General features: G+C 45.0%; 1 protein-coding gene across 1 annotated transcript in view; it reads right to left on the reverse strand.

Annotated features, from left to right (window-relative positions):
* The window catches only part of PAPPA (pappalysin 1), a 216246-nt gene that overhangs the window by 152930 nt on the left and 40615 nt on the right, over positions 1 to 22701 (reverse strand). Inside the window, exons 3-4 of the mRNA XM_054584482.1 lie at positions 10324 to 10469; positions 5923 to 6216 (exon numbers count right to left, since the gene is read on the reverse strand). Of these exons, the coding sequence (XP_054440457.1) occupies positions 5923 to 6216; positions 10324 to 10469 (440 nt within the window). The remainder of the gene's footprint in view (positions 1 to 5922; positions 6217 to 10323; positions 10470 to 22701) is intronic.

Consider the following 22701-nt stretch of genomic DNA (forward strand, 5'->3'; position numbering starts at 1 on the left):
GAGACTTTGTGTGGATAAAGTATCCTGCAGGTGCTTGATAAACTGGAGTTGAGCCTGAGTCTGAGGGGGCTGGAATACAATCCCTTAAATGTCTTTAGATGTAACGACCTTCAATCCTATTCTCCCTTTTCTAAGATGTGGACTGAAGGTGGTGACCCCAGACTCAGCCCCCAAGGAAGAAGCTTGCCTCCCGTCTCTTCCATCAGCAGCTTTATTCTGCTGCCCCAGGGGCAGGGCAAGGCACTGTTTTGGCTTGGTTTCCAAAAACACCACTTCCCAGAGGTGTCCGCCTGGTCAGGGTTTCCGCAGCTGGGCCCCAGACAGAGGAGCACGGGGCTCGCCAGATCTTAAAATAAACCCACCGCTGGGAATCCTGCCGCGTAAACTCACTTCCCTTATCAAACAAACAGAAAATAAGTTTGGGCAGGTGCTGGGCAGTTGGACAGTACCTTGAGAATCCAGTTTGGGGAAAGGACAGGGTAGGAGGGTGGTAATACACAGAAGCTGCCTCTGATCCCCTTAGTAATTTTTGACAGTCTCCTTTCCAGCACCCTGGAAGTCTTTCACAATCTGAAGGAAGCAGAAGAGCCTGAGGTCCTCTTAGGAAGCTCTGTAAATCTCTCTCAAGCTCCAGTGCCTCCTTGGATAGCAAACATTCAATGGCTCCCCACTGACTGGAGAATAGAGTTCAAACATCTCAGTCTGAGAGGAGCCAGAGCATCAGGCACAATTTTCTTTGTTACTAAGACCTTTGCTGTTCATCCTGGAAGCTGTGGGAAAGCCACTGGATAGGCTAGAGACAGGAGAAAGGCATGGTGGCTAAGGAAGCAGAGCTCCATAGTTGGAGTAATGCGCAAAGGATCTGGAGTCAAACGGGCCAGTGATTTCATACCCTCGGTGCCTTGGGTTCCTATCCATAAAGTGGAGATGATGATGGTTGAGTGCTTACTTCAGAACAGAGCTCAGGGCTAAGGGGAGTGGAGCACCAAGAACCATGACAAAGGCTCAGCAAAGGCTCACTGCTCCGTGACTGGGGATGGCGCCTATGTGTGTGGGCAAGTGTTGGAAAACTGGAGGAAGGAAATAAACAGAATGTAAAATAGTCATTCTCTTTGGTCTAGCGATATCACATCCAGGAATTCAATGGATAGATATTCATGAATAAATATGGGAAAACACAGGCACGGGGATTTTTAAGCAAGAAATATAACAGTAGAATGTTAGAAATAGCACATCTCTCTATTAATAAGGAAACGGCTGTGTACCTTAGGTACAGGCATAGAACAGAATACTAATCAATCGTTTCCAAATAAAGGAAGTAACGGTAAATCTCTGATCCTTTATGAGTAAGTCAGGGATATTTAAATCAATCCCACTGCGTAGAGTTGTGGTGAGCATTCAGTGAGCTGGAGCATACCAAGCATGTATCAAGATGAGTGGAGAAGAAAAACAGCATTTTTTCCCTCTATACACTCTGATTCATTTCTTTGACCCCCAAAGAAGCATTAACTAATTTTATAACCTAAAAATTAGTCATTCCCATGTTGGTCAGTAAGAAAAGAATTTGGAAAATGGATTGGTGCTGGAACCTGGAAGGGAAAGAGATGCATCTGAAATTTAAAGCTGACGTCAGAAAACAAAGGCTGTCCCAGGATACATAACTTAGAGCTGCTATCAGGATCTGGGGTGAGGTGCCCAAGGGTTTCTGTTTATCATGAATGCTCTGTCTCAATTAGCTAATGTCTGGCTTCCCGCCATCACAAGCTTCCCCTGCCGACATCTGTGGCCACTTTACCCTGGTCTCCAGGACTAGCCAGCACATCTTGTTCTGTCCCCATCTTGTCCCCCACCAGAAAGGAATTTGGGGATGTCAGCAAGCTGGTAGGCGGCACCAGTCCCATGATGCTGATGGAGTGCCCTGGGTTTGCTAACGCAACTTTGTTCTCAAGAACATATTTCCTTCTGTGGCTGGGAGGCCCCAGAGCACGGAGGTGCAGGACACGGATGTGGTTCCATCACTTCCTGTGGACTGTGGGCAAAATGCTGACCCCTGACAGCCTCATTTTTACCCACTGTAAAACAGAGAATGATGATGTTGGCTGCCTCCTGAAGCTGATGAGAGCATTTCACAAACTGACCCATGTCAAGTGCATGGATACCCAAGTTGCCCTTTGTAAAAGCCGCCCCCTCACTTTGTTAACAATAATAATGACAATGATAGCAATAAGAATAAATGAATATGAAAGTTAGATATTCACTGTAAGACATTTATAATATGTTACAGAAGAAATAAATGCCACCCTAAACTCATTGCCTAGAGATAATATAATTAATATTTCATTTACAGGTACACGTACGTGTATGTGGAGGTATAAAATTCTCATCATCACAAACATATACACAGAAGCTCACACACACACTAGGTTCATTCTAGACATAAGACTCTGTGCCTATGTGATGGTTTTCACATGAAATAACTCCTACTAATGATCCTACTAATTGTCATTGATTGAGCACTAGTTATGATATTAAGTCTGTCACCTGTATGATGACACCTACAATCACATACTTAAATGATTATTCTCCATGGTATCGATGAAGTAACTGAAGCTCAGAGAGGAGAAGTAACTTGCTTGGGTCAAAGGCTAGTGCATGAAGGATTCAAGTTTGGTCCCCGCACTCCAAACCTCAGGCTCTGAGCCACTATGCTGCTCTCCTTCCGTCTGTGCCCTCTATCATCTCCAACGGCATCGTCAGTGGCCACGTAAAGTTGTATCACATGGATGCCTTGTGATTTATTTCAGCAATCCATTCCCTTTGGACATGTAAGCTGTTCCTAATTTTTCACACATATGAGCATTTTTCTTCTATGCCTGGCAGACAGTAAGTGCCTAATTAATATTCAGAGAAAGAACCTTGCTAAGAACATTCTTATGACTAAATCTTTATACACATCAACTCGTTTACTCCCTTAGGATATATTCCTTAGATATGGGAAGGCTGGGTTAAAGCGTATGTGCACATTAAAAGGTCCTGACACACAGGAAGATGGTAACTACACAGTGGCTCCCATAGGCTGGCAAAAGCCTGGTTACCACACTCTCGAAGAGGCCCTGGAGCTTGATGGGCCCCTTATGGCCTATTATCTTGAGGAAACAGAGTCTGGGCTGCTGCCCTTCTGTCTGCCCCAGGCAATGTGAACCACTTTCCTGTCGCTCAACTAGGTTCACCCCCATCACCTGCCCAGTGCCTGCTTGATCTGGGCACTTTGGACCCTCTCAACCTTGCCTAATATCAGAAAGAAAGCCAGGTCATTATTGATTAATAACTCTGCAGTAAGAAAAGCTTGTCTTGGTTTTGCTGTGTGACTCTGGGGAAGCTACTTAAGCTCCCTAAGCCACGCTTTCTGCATCTGTAAAATGGGTGCAATAATAAGATCACTTACCTTCTTGGGTTATTCTGAAGATTCTGTGAGACAAACCTATAAAGTGTTTCACATAGTATCTGACAAATCCTAGGCACTCAGTAATTATTGTACACCTGTGCCCATCAATACGGTAGCCAGCAGCCATGTATGGTTAATTCCATTTAAATGAATTAAAGTTACGTAAGACTAACAATTCAGTTCCTCAGTCTCACTAGCCATATTCCAAGGGCTCAATAGCCACATGTGGCTAATGGCTAGCTTCCTGGGCAGTGCAGACATAGAATGTGGGCTTTTCTGTAGAAGGTTCTGCAGACAGCACTGCCCTGACCACCTTACCCAGCTAGCAACCAGGCCTGAGCCAGAGGCAGCCAGGAAGGATGGAACTCCAAGCAGCTGACCCTACAAGGCCCGCGCCCTCTGGCCTGGACCGCTCAGCCCCTGCGCATCGCTCTCCCAGCCCTGAGAACCCGATCCTTCTCTGCATTTGAATTTCATCCAGCTGCTTTTGTCACCTCATCTATCAGAGATCCTAAGGAAAACAAACATTGCAAAGCTCGTGGTCGCCTTGAATATGCTTTTGCGGGTGTAAGTTTGTTATCGTAGCTCAGTGAATTAGTTCTGCTGTTAATGGGTCACTGAGCTGAGGGGTTCCTTTAAAAAAACAACAGTAAATCAATCACCCTTTAGATCTGTACAAAGGGGAACAAAAAAAGATTTAGTTTATGGGGGTCTGGTAGCTAGTGGCAGCTCCTAGGCTCCTAAGAGGCCGGCAAACTTCCAAACTCATGTTATTGTTTATTTTCCATGTGCGTTGAGCTGGCCAAGAAAAGGTGCTACAGAAATGGAACGTAAGCAGGGCTGCGCGAGGGGACAGGGCACTGCATGTGGGATGTCAGCCTGGCTGGGAATGGGAGCCCAGTGGGAATCTGCTTTTGAGGAAATACCCAGCACTCTGGCCTCTTTTGGAAACCTAAACCTAAAGACTCTATGGTGCCAGGGTGGGCTATTGACTCTTCAAGGGACTGCAGGTTTGGACTGTACGAACCTGAGGCCCCCAAAGGTCATCGCCCAAATGGGAAAACTGAAGACTTTTGGGGGTCATCTAATGCATTGCATTTTACTAGCAAAATCATCTTTCTATATGCAGTCTGAAGCAAAGCCCCAGTAGAAATGAACAACACTTGGAAGGGGGCCTCTCCAATTCAAGTGGAAAGAGAAGCCTAGAGCCCCTCCCAGGGCATCCCCTCCCCCCACGAGGCATCCCTGTGGAGCAGAGTGCGAAACCCCCCAGGCCGCTCCATTTCCCACTCAGACATCACCCAGGTCTTTTGTGAAGAGCGGCCCCATTGTAGAAGGAAAAACATGTCTGGAGCCAGATGGGTGACCTGGGGCCAGTGACTGCAGGGACTCCCAGGGCTGTCATCTGTAAAATGTGGGTACTTCCTACTCCTGAGAATTGGGGTTAGAATTAAATGAGATGGTGTATAATAAAATCCTTTATGAACAATAAACTTTTATATAAGTTACTGATAAGAATCAATTTTATAGACTTATTATAAGAGAATTTATTCATTTTCTTCTGTTTCTGACTCTTTCTTCCTAAGAAACATTGAAGCATGCAGGCCTGGTTCTAGGTGCTGGAAACACAGTGATGGATTAGAGGCAATCTCTGTCATCACAGAACTCGCTTGTTCTAATGGGAGGAAGAGACGCCTACATTGAATATTACAATAGAGTTTTGCAGCTCTTGTCTCACACAAGGACTCTTGGCTTACTGGGCCAGGGGTGAGGTCTGTGACTGCTCTCAGGAAGAGCTGTCTTGTTCTAATTGGCTGAAGGTGTTATAAGGGCTAGATGTGGCCTTGCTATATGCTAGAAGAAGTGCAGGGCATCCTAGAACCCAACGAATGAATCCTTTATAATGTTACTGACTGTATAAAAAGGGCTTTGATAGGACATGTGCAGTTACATAAAGTACATATTGATCTCATGTAGTCATTCTGTATTTAAAAACTAAAAACATTCCTTTTTTTGGATAATAGTAAAGGAGGGTATGAGAGTTTTATGGTTTGTTTTTTTTTTTTTAAGTTTTAAAAAACTACCAGCTGAGAAAAAATACAGCTGCAAAACCAAGAGGATCCTTGGAGATAGTCTAAAGAATCCTTCCCCCACCCCCCGCCCCAGAAAAAAAGGGAGGATGTAGTAGACTGAGAGGTATTAGGTGACTTAGTGGTAGAGCCAGGTCTTCTGCTCAGGTTTCCTGACTATCAGCCCCCTGTCGGCATCCCAATGAGGACCTTTCAGATGTAACATCATCCGCATATAACTGAGGTCCTCACAGAAGGAGTCGTATTCTGATTATCTGGGATGAGGACTTGGCTGGGAAGAAGATACATAAGCATTGGTAAGCAGCCTGCTCAAAACTACTCGGAGTCAGGACTGGAGCCCATAGCTGACATCCAGCCCTGTGCACCCTACAGAGAGTAGGGCCCTACCTGCATAGCTCATGAAGTTGTTGTAAGGAGTGTTGAAGAAGCTATGAAAGCCACAGGTGTCATTTTCTGGCCCTGGGTCACCGCAGAACTTGTATTTTGGGGCTGGGTTGGTGTCGCTGCAGAGGTCTCCGGTCTCAAAGGAGGGCTCTGTCTCCATGCAGGGGTCACTGCAAGACTGGATTTCTGATATGCCTCGGAAGATATGGTAGAGGCCCAAGCTGTGCCCGATCTCATGGATCATCGTGTGGGTATGCCCAGGAATGCCGTAGAAAGAGGGGTTCAAGACAATGCCACCTGCAAGGGGGAAAACCAGAGTATTAGGCAAGCGGGACACCTGGCTTCCCGGTTCAGGGATCCACTGATAAATGGGGTGCTACCCAAAGTAACCACAGGTTTCTCCACCCTATTCCCCCATTGCTCTGGGAGCTGTTATGACTTGCAATATGAATCATTGATTCAGTAGGACAGCATCGCAAAAGTCATTTCATGCAATCTTTTCATTTTTAGGTGAAAGCATCAATATTTAAAGGAGTGAGGCAACTTACCCAAAGTGATTTCAAACTACTTAAAAGAGGTGGCATGATTGGCATTCAAGGACTGATTTCTGGGCCAGTAAGCATTTTTGCTGCAACTTCTTTCTTAGGAAGTAGTCATGCCCTGGTTTATAAACATTCTACACGCTTTTAAGTGGTGGCCTCAAGGTCAAACACCTTGGTTTCCATTCTCATTTTGCCTTCACTAACTCTGTGACACTGAGCAAGTCAATTACCACCTCTGAATCCCTTTCCTTCATCTCTATAGTCTGTGAGAGTAGACACGCATGAAGGCCAGCACCATGTTGCACTTACTATTATGACAGGGGCCATAAAGCCAGTATTTCTTGAGCATTATTATGTCTCCTTAGGCCCTGTGCAGAATGTTTCTGGTGTGTGGAATCATAGTCATTGACAACCCATTGAAACAGGCACTGATTCACAGAGAAGTGAAGTGACTGGCCCATGATCAAGAACTGGTGTGGAGTTGAAATTTGAACCATGATCCTTGGGCTTCAAAGCTTGGGCTCTTTATCTGAGTTCTACTGCTAATGCCTACCTCAGGGACAGAAATATGGCCTCTCCTTAAATGTGTCTTCAATATTTGCTGCATGCTGACCCAACAGAAGTTGTTTTGCTAGGTCTAATCACATGTGAGCAGCTAGTATAGCATTTGACATACAATGAGGGCCTTACTTACTGTCTAACTACTTGTTACTCAAAGTGTGGCTCACAAACAAACAGCATGAGCATCACCTGGAAGGTGAACAGAAATGCAGTCTCTCAGGTCCCACCCAAGACCTACAGAATCATAATCTGAATTTTAACAAGAGCCCCGGCTGACTTGTTTGTACATTCTAGTTTGAGAAGCAGTGGTCCACACAGTGTGTTTTAGAAGAGTGAGCATTGCTTTACTTGGGGAGACAAATGAACACGTCTCAGCAGAATCAATGGATAGCATCACTGCATGTTCACTTTTAGGCACTAGAGACACACATGTTGGCAGGCAAAAAGGCATTTAAACTTTACAATCTAAGTATGTCTAAAGGAAGGTTACACTTCAGGTCTGAGCTTCCTGTAAGTAGTAACTTTAAGTGCAGAACAGCGTCTTATAAAAGAATGGTAAGAAAGCAGAACCTTGTTGATTTGTCCTGACAAGCCTGGAGCTGGCATGCAGGGAGTTTTATCTCAGACTGCACTGAGGGTGAGCTCGCACAGTCTTCGGGCTCATGGAGTCTATTAATTCTGAACTGCTCAGAGCCTTCTTCTAGCACAAAGATAAAGGTGTATAAGGGTGTGTGCGTATATACGTGTATATGTGAGAAGGGGTAGGCAGAGACAAGGAGGAAGAGAAATTGAGACAGGAAATCTCTCTCAATTATTTCCTGTCAATCAAAATATAAAACAAAATCCCCTTCTCGCCCAAGACTTTTTCCAGGGATCATGGTGTAACAGGAGGAGAAGACGGTAAATGTATATATAAATTGAGTTTGATTGGGGTTACTGCTGAGAAATTGCCTATGATCAATAGCTCTCAGGATGAGGTGGTGGCAGCCTGACGGACAGCTGAAATCATCCTAACATGGGTTGCAATCCTCAATTTGCTTCATCGTGGATGTGGGATCTTGGGAAAGTGACTTTGCATCTCTGGTGAGTTCTAAAATAAACAGCCACAATAGTGGCGATGATTCTCTGTCTCTCCCTGAAGCTTTGACATTGAGGAAATGGTGGGAGGCCTCCCCACCAGTATATTCAGGGATATGAACACAATTGCAGACTTAATGTTCAGGATGGCTCTGTTGGTTTTACTCTAGTCCCTCCCAACTCAGCCCTTCCCATGAGCGACAGCACCGAGCCCGAGTCCTGTTTCATTGCTTCTCTTAAAAGGTGAAATAGCTTCAGCCTGACATCATCCTGAAATACTATAACATGCTATGGATTTATAGCCTTCTGTAGTCCTGGTCCTGAGCCAGTCCCTGAAATTCGTGGAATTATCAGGAGTATTTTTCTCTAACTTTAGAAGCCTGTTGCTCAACCCTTCTAAGATTCTACTCATGGCCTTTGCACTTGCTTTTCCAATAATACAAAATTTCTACACTGAGAAGGGTCCTTGGAGGCCATCTAGTGTAACCTGTTCATTTAAATTCTGAAGAAATTGAGATCTGGGAAGGGAAAGAGATTTGCCCAAGGCCATACTACTAAGTCAAGTCACAGCTGAGAACAACCATGGATTTGGACTCTGGACCAAATGATTCCCATACATCATACAAAGCACATGCTATAAGCTAATCACCCCACAGTTTGCCTAAGCTGCACTCTTTCTTCTGCCCAGCCCATATCTGTTTATGATTGTCTGTCCATCTGTCCATATATCTGTCCATCATCTGTCTCAGAGTTTCTCAATCTCAGCACTACTGGCATTTTGGACTAGACAATTCCTTTCCATGAATATTGCAGGAGATTTAGCAGTATCACTGCCCTCTACTCACTAGATGCCAGTAGCATCCCCCTGTTTGTAACAACCAAAAATATCTCTAAACATTGTGAAATATCTCGTAGGAGAGAAGATCCCCCCAAACTGAGAACCACTATGTATTTATCTTTGCATCTATTTCTATTTGCACAACCATACACATGTACACATATGAACACACACTGGTTTCATTCTCTTAAAAACAACTGTGAAATGACAGCTCTCTGGAATGAACTAAGTCTAATGTTTGATTCCATAGAACTTCATCATTTGAATTTGCAGAGTCCTTCATCTCCAGGATATCGTAGATTTGAAGGAGCTGCTGGCCTCTGGGTATATCCCTGGAGGAACAGGTAGCCTGAGGAAATACCCAGCACTGCCTCTCTGCTGAGCCCGGACATTCTCAGGGGAGGATGCTCACTGAGTCATCACTATTCACTGGTGTAGACAATGGGAACAGTCTACTAAGGTGAAAATGGTTAAATAAACTGTAGTGCCCTTACTCCACGGAATATTGTATGGTCATTACAAATCTCATCCTTACAGAGATGGAAATAACCTAGTAAGATGCTTCTCTCTTGTGATGTTAAATGAAAAAATGTTGGGCGGGGAGTAATTAAGAAGGTTGCTGAAACATGGAAAAATGTAGATAGCATATTAGGTGAAAAAAAACCAAAATTGCATCTATGCTATGGTTTCAAATGTGTACAAGTTAAAAAATGCATGTCTGCATATATCTGTGAACTGGAAGAGAGTATGGAAAAATAAAAATTGAATGGCTACAATGTTTGCTTGCAGGGCCTGGTTCAGAAACCATTGTCACTTCTGGCTTTGGTGACTGATTTGTATAAACATATGTCTTGTTTATGGATACGCATCATCTGAATGTAAGAAGAGTCCGTGGTGTTGCTGGTGGGTGGAACGTGAAGGAACAAGGAGTTCTTACAAAGGTACTTTCTCTTGCCTCTTTGGTGTCTTTCAAGCCAACCCACGTTTGGCTGTGGCAGCACAATGTGGTTACGAGGCTGAGAAAATGTTTGCCTGAACTAAGAATCAGTGAACAGAGTTATAAATTTGAATTCAATACATTGCTCTGCCACCTACTTGTAACATGCCTTTGGATAACCCCCACTCCCTTTCTAAATCTCAGTTTCCCCATTGGTAAAACAGGTTTAGTAATATTGTATGATTTTCTTCAGAGCATTTCTTGGTGGTTGAAATGAGGTCGGGAAAGCTGAAGAGTTTTGTGAATTAAAAAGTGATAAATAGACTGTTCTCCATCCCTGTACCCCCACCATCAGGACTGTGACCACTGTGACCACCATCATCATCATCACTAGGAAATATATTCCTGTACTAATCCAACTCCCTCCTGAAGACGTTTCTAATTCTCACCTAAGGGCATTAGGGCCTCCTTGTCCCATGGCCAAGTGGCTACTCCTGCCAATTCCTCCTCCGAGGAGTTTGCAAAGAAGATATTGAGATGTGTTGTTCCATCCAGTCTAAGAATGTTCTTCAGTTCATTGACATCCAAGTATGCTCTGTAATAGAAAAAGAACCTTGGCTGTCATCACCATCCACAAAAGTCACTCTTCACATAACAGGTACTGCTCATTAACTTAAGCTACTATGTGACAGGCACTTTGCTAAGCACTTTATAAACATCACCTCATTGACTTTTCTCAATATTTAAGTGATATGATCCCATGTTAGAGATAAGAAAGTTACAGTCTTATGAGTTTAAGAGACTTGATAAGGTTGCTCAGCTTACAAAGAGTGGAGTTCAGTTCAGAACCTAGATTTATCTAAAGACCACATCTGTGTCCCTTAGGATTCTGCTTACATTGACTGATGACAGGGTCACATAATGTGAGTACAGATCAAGAATGCAGACCATGGAAAAGATAGCCTATTTTCTCGTCTTGGCTTCTTTCTTCCTCATTCACTATGCACCTTGGACCATCCATTTGGTAAATACAGGGCTGTACTAGGAAGCCTTCTTTGCAGCTCCCTACCATCTCTACACAAACCATTGTTACTTGGTTTTCAAGACAAACAACATGTGGCCCAATGTTATCAAACTTGTTCAAAGTTGTAGAGTTGGATTTAAGGCCAATTCCATCTAGCTCGGAAACCTATGCTCCTTTGATTGGGGGCATGATGCTTCCTCCTGGAGCATATGATTCTCCATGCTGTAAGCCTCTATTTCTTTGTAAAACAGACTAGAGAAGGATACTGTACTGGAGGTAGCTGCCATGGTAGTCTGAAATATCTGGAATGTGAATTAACTCCCTATAATACAATCGTCAACTCTTTAATACATGGAACAAACACACATTGAAGAGAGAACGAGACAGTCTTTGGAAAGAGGCTGGCATGTCCTAGGCGCTCCATGCCCAAGAACTCTCCCCTTGCAGAGTAAGACTCTCGCATTGGGACAGAACCACTGAAGCTTTGGATCCATCACAGGCATGTCATTCAACGGCTCATTTCCTAAACTGAGAGAGGCATCCCACTCCCTGCCCATGCTTCTTTCAGCTCCTATTTTATGTCTGTCATCATGTATTTTAGGGGTCTTGGGAGCAGCTGATAATCATTTCTTGAGGAAGTTTGGAAATATATCAATGAATAAATGAATAAAAAACATAAATAAATAAGCAGGCAGGCAGCTGGATGTAGTAGTTGAGATGGAAGTCTATGAACAGTGATATTTCATGTTCACTGGGCCCTCCTCTGTGGACTGACTGTACGTGAATTATCTCCTTTAATCAACTTATTTACACAGAGGGATGCACTATTATTATCCCCATTTTCCAGAGGAGAAAACAGAGGCTTAAAGGACCTTCATACCTTGCTAAGGTCACACAGTTAATAGTGTGTTAGTTAATAGTCAGTTAATAGTGTTTCCTTTTTCATACTCTTGTCTCTCCATAGGGGCTGGCCATGTAGAGCACACAAGGATGGCTGCCTTGTCTTTCCCTCTGAGTCACAGAAGGGCCTCTGTATGGGAAAGAGTGAAGTCCAAGATCTCCAGCATGGCCTGCAAGAACTTGTCTCCACTGCCCGCCTCTTCTCTCTCTGTTCTCCCTCTTGAATTTCCCGGTGTGCCCTGGCAGCACTCACCATGAAGCATTAGCCCCAGTGCCTTTACTCAGGCTGTTCCCTCTGTCAGGGACTCTACACCCCCTTTTGTCCCCTGATAAACAAATCCAGGGTCCGTTCTGGTACTTCTCCTCCAGGAAGACTTTCCTGATTTCCATGTCAACTCCACTCTCTTTACTGTCTTTGTATTCATCTACCTCCTATTAGTATGTGCTCTAACACCATTCCAGTAATCACTTCACCTGTCTATGTCTGCCACTCTTTGTGGGTCCCTGGAGGGCAGGGAATGTGCCTTATTCATGTCTGTTTACTGAGTCCTCAGCAAGGACTTTACACCTGAGAAGCACTCAGTAAATGTGGATAGAGGTGAATTTACACTGGGAAAGAGAGAAGCTAAAATATTTAGTCTCAGTTTCAGCAATGTCTTCCTATAAGACCTCAGTTTACGTATCAGTACCCTGGGTGCTACACAGGGCATTTCTGTGGGTCACAAACCTACACATGTACTCGGACAGGAATGGGGTATGTCTGAGACCCCCGTGCCCTCCTGTCTACCCACATTTTCATGAGACCAAATATTCATGTGACCATAATTTTTATGGCTTTCCAGAAAACAAGTTAACATGAACTGGAGTTAGAGGCAGAGCCAAGAGAGGTTGCATCTACACTGACCAGAACTTGGTTGAAGTGACTAACTTTGAAGACAGCCATACAAGTTCAAATATTGATTCAAAGTACTGCGGCTGTGCCCTTTTCTCCCCCAAGATCCCATCTTTAGTTTGTTATACTGGAAGTCTCCTAGGGAATTCAAACCAGTCTGTTCTGTGATCAGAGAGGGAAAATCAACACTTACTAAGCACTTGCTGCATGCCAGCTGCACATGCTGTCTCGTCTCTGTGCAGTATCTGAAGCCACAGAGTGGGTAAGATGGCTCATTCTCAAGCCAGAGCCCTGGGTTTGAATCCAACTCTTCCACGTGATATTTGGGTCACCCTGAGCAATTTACTTAATTTCCTGCACCCCAGTTACCTTATTCACAAAACAAAAGTAATAATAGTACCTATGTCAGAGAGCTGTTGGATTTGAGACATTAATAAAGCAAGAGTAAAAGGCTTAGTGTAATACCTGGCATGTAGAACCTGAGTAAGTGTTTGCTATTCCTATTCCTTATCCCCATCTTATAGGTGAAGTAACAGGGGTTCAGAGATCACAGAAGGACATGGCCAAGTGTAACTCTAGATGTGGCCAATGCTTCCCACAACCTCACCCTCATTTCCAAGTACACTCAGGGCCATGGTGAAAAGGGAAACAACGTGTAGGAGGAGAATGAAAACACAGAGAAGCTGAGGTTTTCTTGGATCAGCCCTTTCCACATTATTTATTATTTTCTAATTGGTTTGTCCATTTCCATCAAGTGTTCTCTCAGGGAAAGAACACAAATGTTATTAGAGAAAGTCACCTCTTTGCCCCATTGCTCTGGGCTGAGAAAGCTTCAGGAGAAAAAAGAAGGGTGGGGTAGGGCCAGGGGAGACATTTTAATTGGTTGTTTATTCAGTTGTAATTACAGAAGCAATCTTTTCAGGGGGTGGTATTCTTTCTGGCCCAAGGCAGAGATGTGGGATGTTGGAGCCATTCCCTTGCTTGTATGTGGGCTATTTTTTTTTCATACTTTGAGAAGCCTCTGTTTCCCAAAAGAGAAAGAATCCACAATACCATCCTGGCTCCTGGCCCCACTGGCCTCTCTTCTCTCCATCTCTTTTGGTGGAACCACACAAAGGAAAAGAGCTCTGTGGCTGAAACTTTTCCTCTGCTGGCTAACCAAGCTGGGTATCTCCCAAATGCATCAAGGGAAAATCCTGGGGACCAGAATTCATGTGGGCATCTACCTCCTTCCTCCCATCTCTTTAAGATACTCTTTATTCCTTTCAGTCAATGGACGGAGAAGAAATAACAGAAGATCAAAGTGAGCAGGACTAAGAGAGTCTAGAGAGACTGAGACTGATGACAAGAAAAGGACAAGGACTTGCTTGGGACCACGTGTCTTTCTTTTTGGCCTTGTGTGTATAAGATAAATTGGTCATGTTTATTATTTTTTTTTAAAAGATCATGACCCCAGGAAAAAAATCAATCCAAATCTAAAACTCTGTGTGTTTATTAATTGTATAAGCCAGTGCTACTCAGAATTGGATGGACAGACCTAAGTCCACAGTTGCTTTATCTCCCTGAGTCACTTAGCTACAGGGACACCAACAGCCAGCATTCAACAAGACAGCTTAGCACAGTCCTGACAGCCCTCCCCTCCAGACCCTCATCTCCTATTGTCTCCCACCGGGGAAAAACCTAAACCGAGTCTGTCTCTGGGTGGTTCCCCCGGCTTAGCTCTCAGTGTCTCTTCCCCACCCCTCGACCTTCTTCTTCCTCGCACACCCTCCCACTCAAGTTCTCCTGATTTCCTCATCTGAGAACCTCCAGTTTCCCCCCAGTTATGCCCATTCCTTAAGCATGTCCATCATCCCCACTTCGGCCCCACAATCTCTCTTCCTGAATCTCAGCCTTCTAAAATCTTACCCTCCACACCAAGTTCAGCTTAATGTGCTGTAACTGCTCAGGACTGCCCACACCTGGAGAACAGGATAACGATGTCCACATAAAAGGGGTGTTCGAAGGACTAGAGGCAATGCTGAGGAAGTTCCCCGCACTGGGCTCGGTGCAAAGAAGGTGCTCATTAATTACCCTTGGCTATTTCTATTGCATTATTATTATTATTATTATTATTATTATTACAATGATGATGATTAAGAACATCAAAATCATCATCCTCATCTCTAGCTGAAAATGACTTCTCCCTCCTCAGAGCACCCCCTCCAACTTTTGATTCTGGCAATTCTATTATCACCCTACCTTGTGTCATCTTCACTGTATGAGAGCATCTCTCTTCCCCATTAGGCTATGAGCTTCAAACAGCTGGGGCCAAGTCTTTATCATGTTTGTGTCCCCTAAAACTTGCTTCAGGAGAGAGAGCTACCATTGCTGTAAGAGAGAGGTAAGAGCACCTCTCTCTTACACGGCATGATATCGGAACAGGATGAGACACCCAGGGCTCAGGGAAACGTGGTACCTTGCCCAAGAATGATAGAAGAGTCCGACAACAAACCTCTATTCACTAGGCTGTATGGCAGCACTTTTGTACCAATTAATAGTCATCTCTTCCTTCAGGGGACATAGTTTCCTGCAAGGGGCCATGGCTTTCCAAGTCCAGCATGGGAGAGATTGCAGTTTCTGTGCAGAACCTGCACTGCTTGAATTTCTGGCCCACTCCTCCCACTCCACGGCCTGGTCTGCGGCTCAGGCTCTCCATCTGTTCAGTGAGCTCGCGAATTAGTTCAGTGTTTTCCAAATCACAACCTGCAGAAGGCTAAAACCCACAAGAAGCAGATACATGCTTAAAGGAAAAAAAGTTTCCGAGTCAAACGGATTTAGGACATGCTCTGTGAAACAAGGTTAAATACATATATTTTTTAATTGCAAGAATTTTCAGAGTCTTTAATATGCAAAACAGGAGTTGGTCAGATAGTGTATGAAGTGCTCCCAAAGATATTTGACCATAATCTCTTCCCCCACCTTTTCTCTGCCTTTGCCAAAAACCAAATAAAAGCATAACCAACACAGTTTGGGAAATGTTGGGCTAAATTGGAAAGTCCCCCCTAACTTGGATCCTTTCCCTAATCTGTCTCCCAAGAGAGGTGTCTCAGTGTCTCCTTTCTTCCTGCACAGCCCGTGCACCTGGATCCTCCCGCGAAGGTTGCAGGGCCCCTGGAATGTCAGTTTCGAGGGGCCCAGGCCCAGAGTGCCAAGGCACCCAGACTGTACCCTGCTGCCAGAACTGCATTTCAAAGCCATGAGAGCAGTTCTGGAGAGAGATCAAAGCTCTCGCAACTCAACTGTCATTAGAATATTTTCTTTATGCATCTCACTCGCTGGTGAGTGCCAACAACATATTTCCTAAATGCACTGGCCTGAGATGGTACAACTCTGTAATAATCTCAATGAGAGAGCTGTCAGGGCCTGTTTTATTGAAAGAGAAGCAAAGGAGAACTACATTCGAAATACAGAACAACAACAACAAATCCCTGAAATGAATCATGGAAGGCTTGAGTTTTTCCCAGTCAAGAAACATAATACACGGGTGCTCCCATTTTAAAGATAGTCCGTCAGAGCTGTGGCTCACAGTGAGCCCAGGTCAAGACTGAGCAGTCTCAGGCTCTATTCTCACTAAAAGCAAACTGGCTTCCCCACTGCAGAAGCGAGAGCCGAAAAGATCTTTGAGAAGTGTCATTGCCCAGGTTCTGTTCCCTGGGCACTTGGTAAGTGCCCGTAGGTTACAAGGATGGAGCTGGCCATGTGTTGATGTCTTCAGTTTGCTGAGAGTGGGCCACTTCCAAGCTGGAGGCTAGTGAGAGCTCTTTCAGGTTAAGGGAAAAGGCAACAGAGTGCTAGACAAAAAGCCACGTCTTAAGAGAGAGACAGACTAGGGTTCAAATCCCCCCTTCCCTACTAAGGGGCAATGTGACCTAGGGGTAGTGACCTAATCTCTCTGAGCCTCAATTTCCTCATCTGTAAAATGACAATGATCAAATTCAACCTAGAGAGAACATAAAAATTCAAGGAAGCAATACCTAAGAAAGCATCTAGAAGAGTACCAAACCCATAAAAAAGCCCCAAGATGCCTCTTTTTAGCTTACTCATGGAGCCACAGAAAACAGGCCTTAGCTCCCAAGGCTGCTGTGTCTCCCTTCCATCAGTGACCTCTGGCTCCTATCACTGGGCCAATGTGTTTATCTTCCTCACCGGCAGTTGCCCTGTTTCTACAACTCATAGCGCATTGCCTATTTCCAAATTCTGATTGCAGCCTGTCATTCCCAAGGAGGATCTCAAGTCCGTGACCCACTACTCCGCTTTCAGAACACACTAGACCATTTGAAAGTGATTATCAAACGTAAAGATCAAAGCCACTCAAGACAAGTCATTAAAGCAAGATAAACCTCAGAATGTTTATTGCATCCATATCCCTTGTTCCAAATTACAAGCTTTCTCCAAGCTGTGACCAGTTCTAAAACCTGGATTTTGTACTTTTATCCCAAGGGCCCTAATGATCTGGACTTTATTCTCCTGCTTAGTTTCATTGTCAGAAACGCTTAAATATTTTAGCCTCTCTCATCTGCAAGGAGAGGCAAAAGAGAAAATAAAAAGTGCTTGGAGAGTTTATTAAGTTCTTGGATTCCTGGATGATTGGTTTCCAAAATAATAGCTTTTGTGGGGAAGCTTGACACACACTCTAAGAAAAATGTAACAGAGCCAATCAAAGATCAATTGAAAAATTAATTATTCTTTCATTTGTTTATTGAATGTCATTGTTTCCTTACTTTCCTCTTCCTTCCCACTCTCCCTCCCTTTCTCCTTTCTCCCTAACTCTCTTCCTGCCTGCTTATCATTCATTTAGTCTTTTCCTCTTTCAGTCACCAACATTTATTGAGATTCTATCATATACCATGCTTCATGCTAGAAACTGTGAATACAAACATAAAAGAGAAACAGTTTTTACTATCACAGAGTTAGCAGTTTTAGGACGGAAGCGAGAAATCATCAGATGATCACAACATAATGTGATAATACTAATAAAACCTACCATTTGGGGAATTTACTACACACTGGAGCTGTTAAAGTACTTTTTAAATATTATTTCTTTGAAGCTTTACAAAAGCCCTGTGTATGAGGTATGACTATCCCCAGTTTTCAGGGGAAGAAATCAGGGCTCCATTTTTCCAAAATGCCCCCTCCCACTCACAGGTGTCAGAGGTAAGATACAGCCCCAGTCTGCTGGCTGCTACAGACCATACCCTTTACCATCCGTCTCTTCTCTTCTCTTATGACACGTGTTCAAACAGAATGGGTGCTGAATGTGATGGACAGACCCCTTGCTGAAGGTGGGTCAGATATCAGTGAGGTTTTCATATAAAAAATAAACACCGATGGGATGTTGGACCAAGTCTGGGAGACAGGGCGAGTGACAGAAGCCCCAGGAAGCCGAGAGACACTGCTAGTCCTCTGGTGTCGTGGCAGAGTTGGGGACACGTGAACAGCTCCAGAAGGTGAGGCCGGAGGGGTCAGCCAGGGTACACCAGGAAGGCTCTTGTACAGGTTATGTAGGATGGAGCAGCCCAGAAGCCCTAAGCAGACCCCGGCAGATTTCATGGAAGACAGAAATGACCTGGTTCATGTTTTCCAAAGGGCTTTCTTTCCTTCCTGGGGGGGGGATGTGGAAGATGGACCAGAGGAGAGAAGTGGAGAAGAAGGCACTGGCAGTGGCTTGTGGAAACATTCCGGGAGTATCTAAGTAGGAGAGGTATTTATGCATGGGGGACAACGCAACGCCGAGGAGGGGTAGGAGGGAGAGGGGTGAAACCGTGGGGCTGGGTTCCGACTTGGTCCACTGGCTATTTCTATTTCTCCTTCATTGGTCTCGGGTCCTGTACATCAATGCTCCCCTCCCCGCCCTGCTGTCCTAAACTTTTGGCCCAGAAGAAGAGTTGCCACCTGGGGTTGTGCCCTCTGCCGAGTCACTGGCAGGTGAGCTCTTAGGAAAATCACCGGTCTGCGGCTCTCTGCTGGGCAGGGCCACAGTGAGACCAGGAGGTGGTGGCACTGGGAATCCTGAGGATTTGGATGCGAGGAGAAGAAGGTGCTGATTCACAGGTGCAGACCGGACCAATGGAGAGGTTCTCAGACCTTTGGATCATTTTTAAAAATTGAGGTGGAAGTAGCCATTTTTAACTTTGACAAATAAATAAAGCATTTGAAGATGACTTTCTCCTCCCCCAACACTATTCATGATATTTCTCACATAATAAAATAAAGGGTACTGGAGTAGTGCTCCAAAGGAAAGAATAAAATTATCTCAGAATAAAGGACACTAATTTAAAATGAATGCCCTTTACTAGGAGCTACTCAGCTCCTATTTTGCCCATTTGCTTTTTTTGAAGGTGACAGCTGGGGCAGAAGGCAAAGGGTCAGAGCACCTGGCTCCTGGCAAGCTCAGCTACCCCCACTTGCTGAACAGGACTCACCCCTGAGCACTCAGACTAGGAGTGACTCTGACCCCTCAGAAGTCAAGTACCCATTCTCTGTGTCTCCTCAGCACCTTGAACTTATCCACAGAGCGGTTATCCAATTAGCTACTTACCTACGGGCAAGAATTCCCATAAGGACAGAATCACACCTATTTTGTGAAATGTTCATTGCTGTTCCCCCAGCACCTAGCACAGTGCCTGCACACAGGAGGTACACACACACACACACACACACACACACACACACACACACACACACTCACACACACACACACGCGGTAATGGTCAGTCACTTCCCAAGATCTTTGCCTGGGGTACCATAATTTCTATTTTGATAGCTCCAGGGTTTCAGAATTGACCTATCTTCAGGGAAGCCATTAAACAAGAATACCCTGATAAGTAAAAAGAAGCAACAACTGAAGGGGAGGTGGTGTGTTAAAAGTACCAGAACAGTAACATAACGATCACGTCAAATGATTGCTTTCACAACAGTTCCAGGGCCTGCAGCTGTCTTTTCCCACCACCTCACTTTCTGCTTGGAAGATCAAAACCACAGGTGATAAATAATACAATGACCACATTGAGCAGAATATACACGCAGCTCACCGACAGCCCTGTGGTTTGACTTGCACTTGAAACACAATTAAATAAAGACAAATCACCTCTATTTCAAAAGCTGTAGCAGCCACAATGTTCTAGGTACAGGCGGTATTTCATTAGACTGTGTAGTTTGGCTCTAAGTTTGAGCCATGAAAACCATAGAACTGGTGTGAAGAGTGACTTGAACAATATTATGTTTGGAAAGAATAGGGCAAGAATTACAACATCATCACCAAAATGTGTTAATGTGGCAACTTCTAGATTTTAGTGTGCATTGTGGTCCCAAGCAAATCACAGAATGACCTAAAGTTAGAATTATATGGTCACTACAGTACATGACCTCTCCGGATGACCGGGAACAAGCCTAGTTAACTTCCCCAGATTTGGGGTTAAAAAAGAGATAGCTCAAAGGGCCTTGTGACAATCAAGAGTTCAAGGATGGGGAAATAATGCTGGAAAAAGCATGACATTGTGTGTCAGGCTGTTGAACGTAGACTTACGTGCAAATCGATTTTTGGAGAGAGGACACCATACTGAGGACATGACGGTCCTGAAGGCCCTGAATAAATAAAGTAGCAGACACACAGACTGTCCAAGGGGAGGCACCATCATGGGCTATGGCTGGGACTTGAGTGGTGGGAGGAGGGTTTTTTTTTCACTTGTCATAGAGCATAGTTGTTCCTCATTGCTACTCTGGATACATCGCACTCCGTTAAGATGTAGAGGCTGGTAAATACTTTGAAGGCAAGACTATCTCTTATTTCCCTGTATGTCCCTAGCGTCAATGTCTAGCATTATTTATATCTTTTAAATATTAACTTCCCCATTTATAATGTAGTCCCCCCCCCCAAGCCTGGGACCAGGGAGACAGCATCTGATTTGAAAACGTCTGAACAGGGAGAGATCTTGGAAATAGTCTACCCAAATCCTCCCAATTTAAAGATGAAGAATTTGGAGTAAAAGAAGTGACCTACTCCACGCTGTCCAGGAAGTTACTGGAAAGTTTTGCCAAGCCAGAGGCAAAGTGTGCTCTTGCACCATGACTCCTCCTGGGAAAGAGCTCTCTTGTGCCTCTCCTCCACTCTGTATGAGACGCTGAGATGCTTCAGGCTTTTTGGAGTTACAGTCGCCATTGTCCTCTATGGCCATAAAAATAGGTCAGCTGTCAGAAGTCAAGCTCAAGGCTAAAAGCTGCAGCTGGCTGTCTGAACTCAAGAAAGGCTGCAATCACCAGAACCAGAAGCTTGAAATGGAGACAGTAATCTCCTCACCCTCCACCCTTCGCCTCCCCAACTACCAAGCACCTAGAATGGGGTAAAAAGAAAGAGAAGCAGATAGGGAAAGAGAAAGGCAGAAAATGCCCCTGGGGGGCGGGGGGAACACTAAAAAAAACAAAAAAAGAAAAAACCCAAAGACAAAAACAGGGAAACGGACTCCTGTTCTACTTATGCCAACAAGTCTGTGAGCAATACCCACCGCTGTTTACACACTGGGGTTGCGTTTTCAGAGTGAGAGCAGAGGTGTGGAGGTTCCCTCTCAGAGGGTGCAACAGCAGCCAGCTGTGAGTTTTGAAGATACAAGCTGAGCTGTGATGAATGTGGGGGAAACGCCGTTCCCGAAAACAAAAGGTGCTGCCGCCTGTACTCTCCACCCTCCCTCACACCCCTGCCGCTTGGTTCCCAACCTGGAAGGGCGTCTGGCCGAGCGTGGAGGCTGTCATGAGTGGTCAGTGTCACCAGTGGATGGAGAAAGAAAAATGGGAGTGCTGACGGTGCCAAACCCAGGCTGGAAAAAACCCAGCGACCTCCTGCTGAGGCCCTCGGAAGGGCACCGAGTGTGCTCCCATCTGTCTAGGGAACTACAGATGGAAATGCGCATTGAGGAAAGGGGTCAGGGGGAGCCCCCGCAGATCCTGGCAAGTTGGGGGCCCCCTGGCATGTCCCCAAGAAAGGGTTCCAACTTGCATCAGGAAACTCTCAAAGATGGAGTGTGCTGTGGCAAGCCCCAGGCCATGGAGGTGGCTCGCCCCACCTCCTATGCTGCTCTGTGCAGTCCTGAGCGTGAAGGCACCCACCTTCCCTAGGACAGGTGTGAATCATCGGAGACCCCAGCCAAGCCTTTGCTTTGTGTTGGAAAGGCATTAACTTAGTGTGCTATGATGCTTATCTCTTGAGAAAATGGATACATTAGCATGTAATAGGAGCAGAGCTTTGGGGGTAATGAAACGCTTTTGAAAATGGCGTTTACAGGACCCCGAGTAAAAGGGCGCTTGGTGGTAAAGAGTGATTCAGTTGTCTCCAGCCCCCATGCCAGTCCCAAGGTTCCAGAGCGGGGGCTCAGGATCAAGGGGGGCTGGGAATTAAGAGACATGTATGCAAGAGGTCAGGAGGTTTCCTGGGGATGGAAAATCCCCAAACAAACCACCACTGTTATTTGGAGAGCTCACTAAGTGTCCGGCGCTGCTCTAAAGGGCTGACTATATATTTCACTGTATCCTCTAAACCCCTAAATGTGTTAGTTTCCCCCCAATTTTACAGAGGAGACAACTGAGTCTTTGATAAAGGAAGAGGCTTGTTCAAGATCACAAAAATGTTAAGGGGCTTGTTTGAAATATGCTCTTGTCTCCAAAACTAGAAGTCTCATGTATGTGCTAGTCTACACATCCCCTGCTGCTTCTCCGAGGTCATGGTTTTGAGCTACTTATCAACCTCACCTGTAGGAGCTATCAGCCTTCCTCCCTTGCTCTCCATTCTCCCCTCTATTCTGCTCTCAAATACCTGAGTCACATGTGCACCGGGGTCACAGATGGCACCTGTGAGTAAAGGTGGACTTTGTTCAGAAGAGAAGCATGAGGGTCGCCCAGGCATGATCTCAGAAACTGAGACCTTGTGCACAAGTGGCCTGGATGAGTGGGTGCTTGAATCATGCGGGCATGGGGGCTGGA

The sequence above is a fragment of the Pteronotus mesoamericanus genome, unplaced genomic scaffold, assembly GCF_021234165.1.
Source record: "Pteronotus mesoamericanus isolate MK-2021 breed Mesoamerican mustached bat unplaced genomic scaffold, CSHL_Meso_final contig_78, whole genome shotgun sequence".
NCBI classification, from domain to species: domain Eukaryota; kingdom Metazoa; phylum Chordata; class Mammalia; order Chiroptera; family Mormoopidae; genus Pteronotus; species Pteronotus mesoamericanus.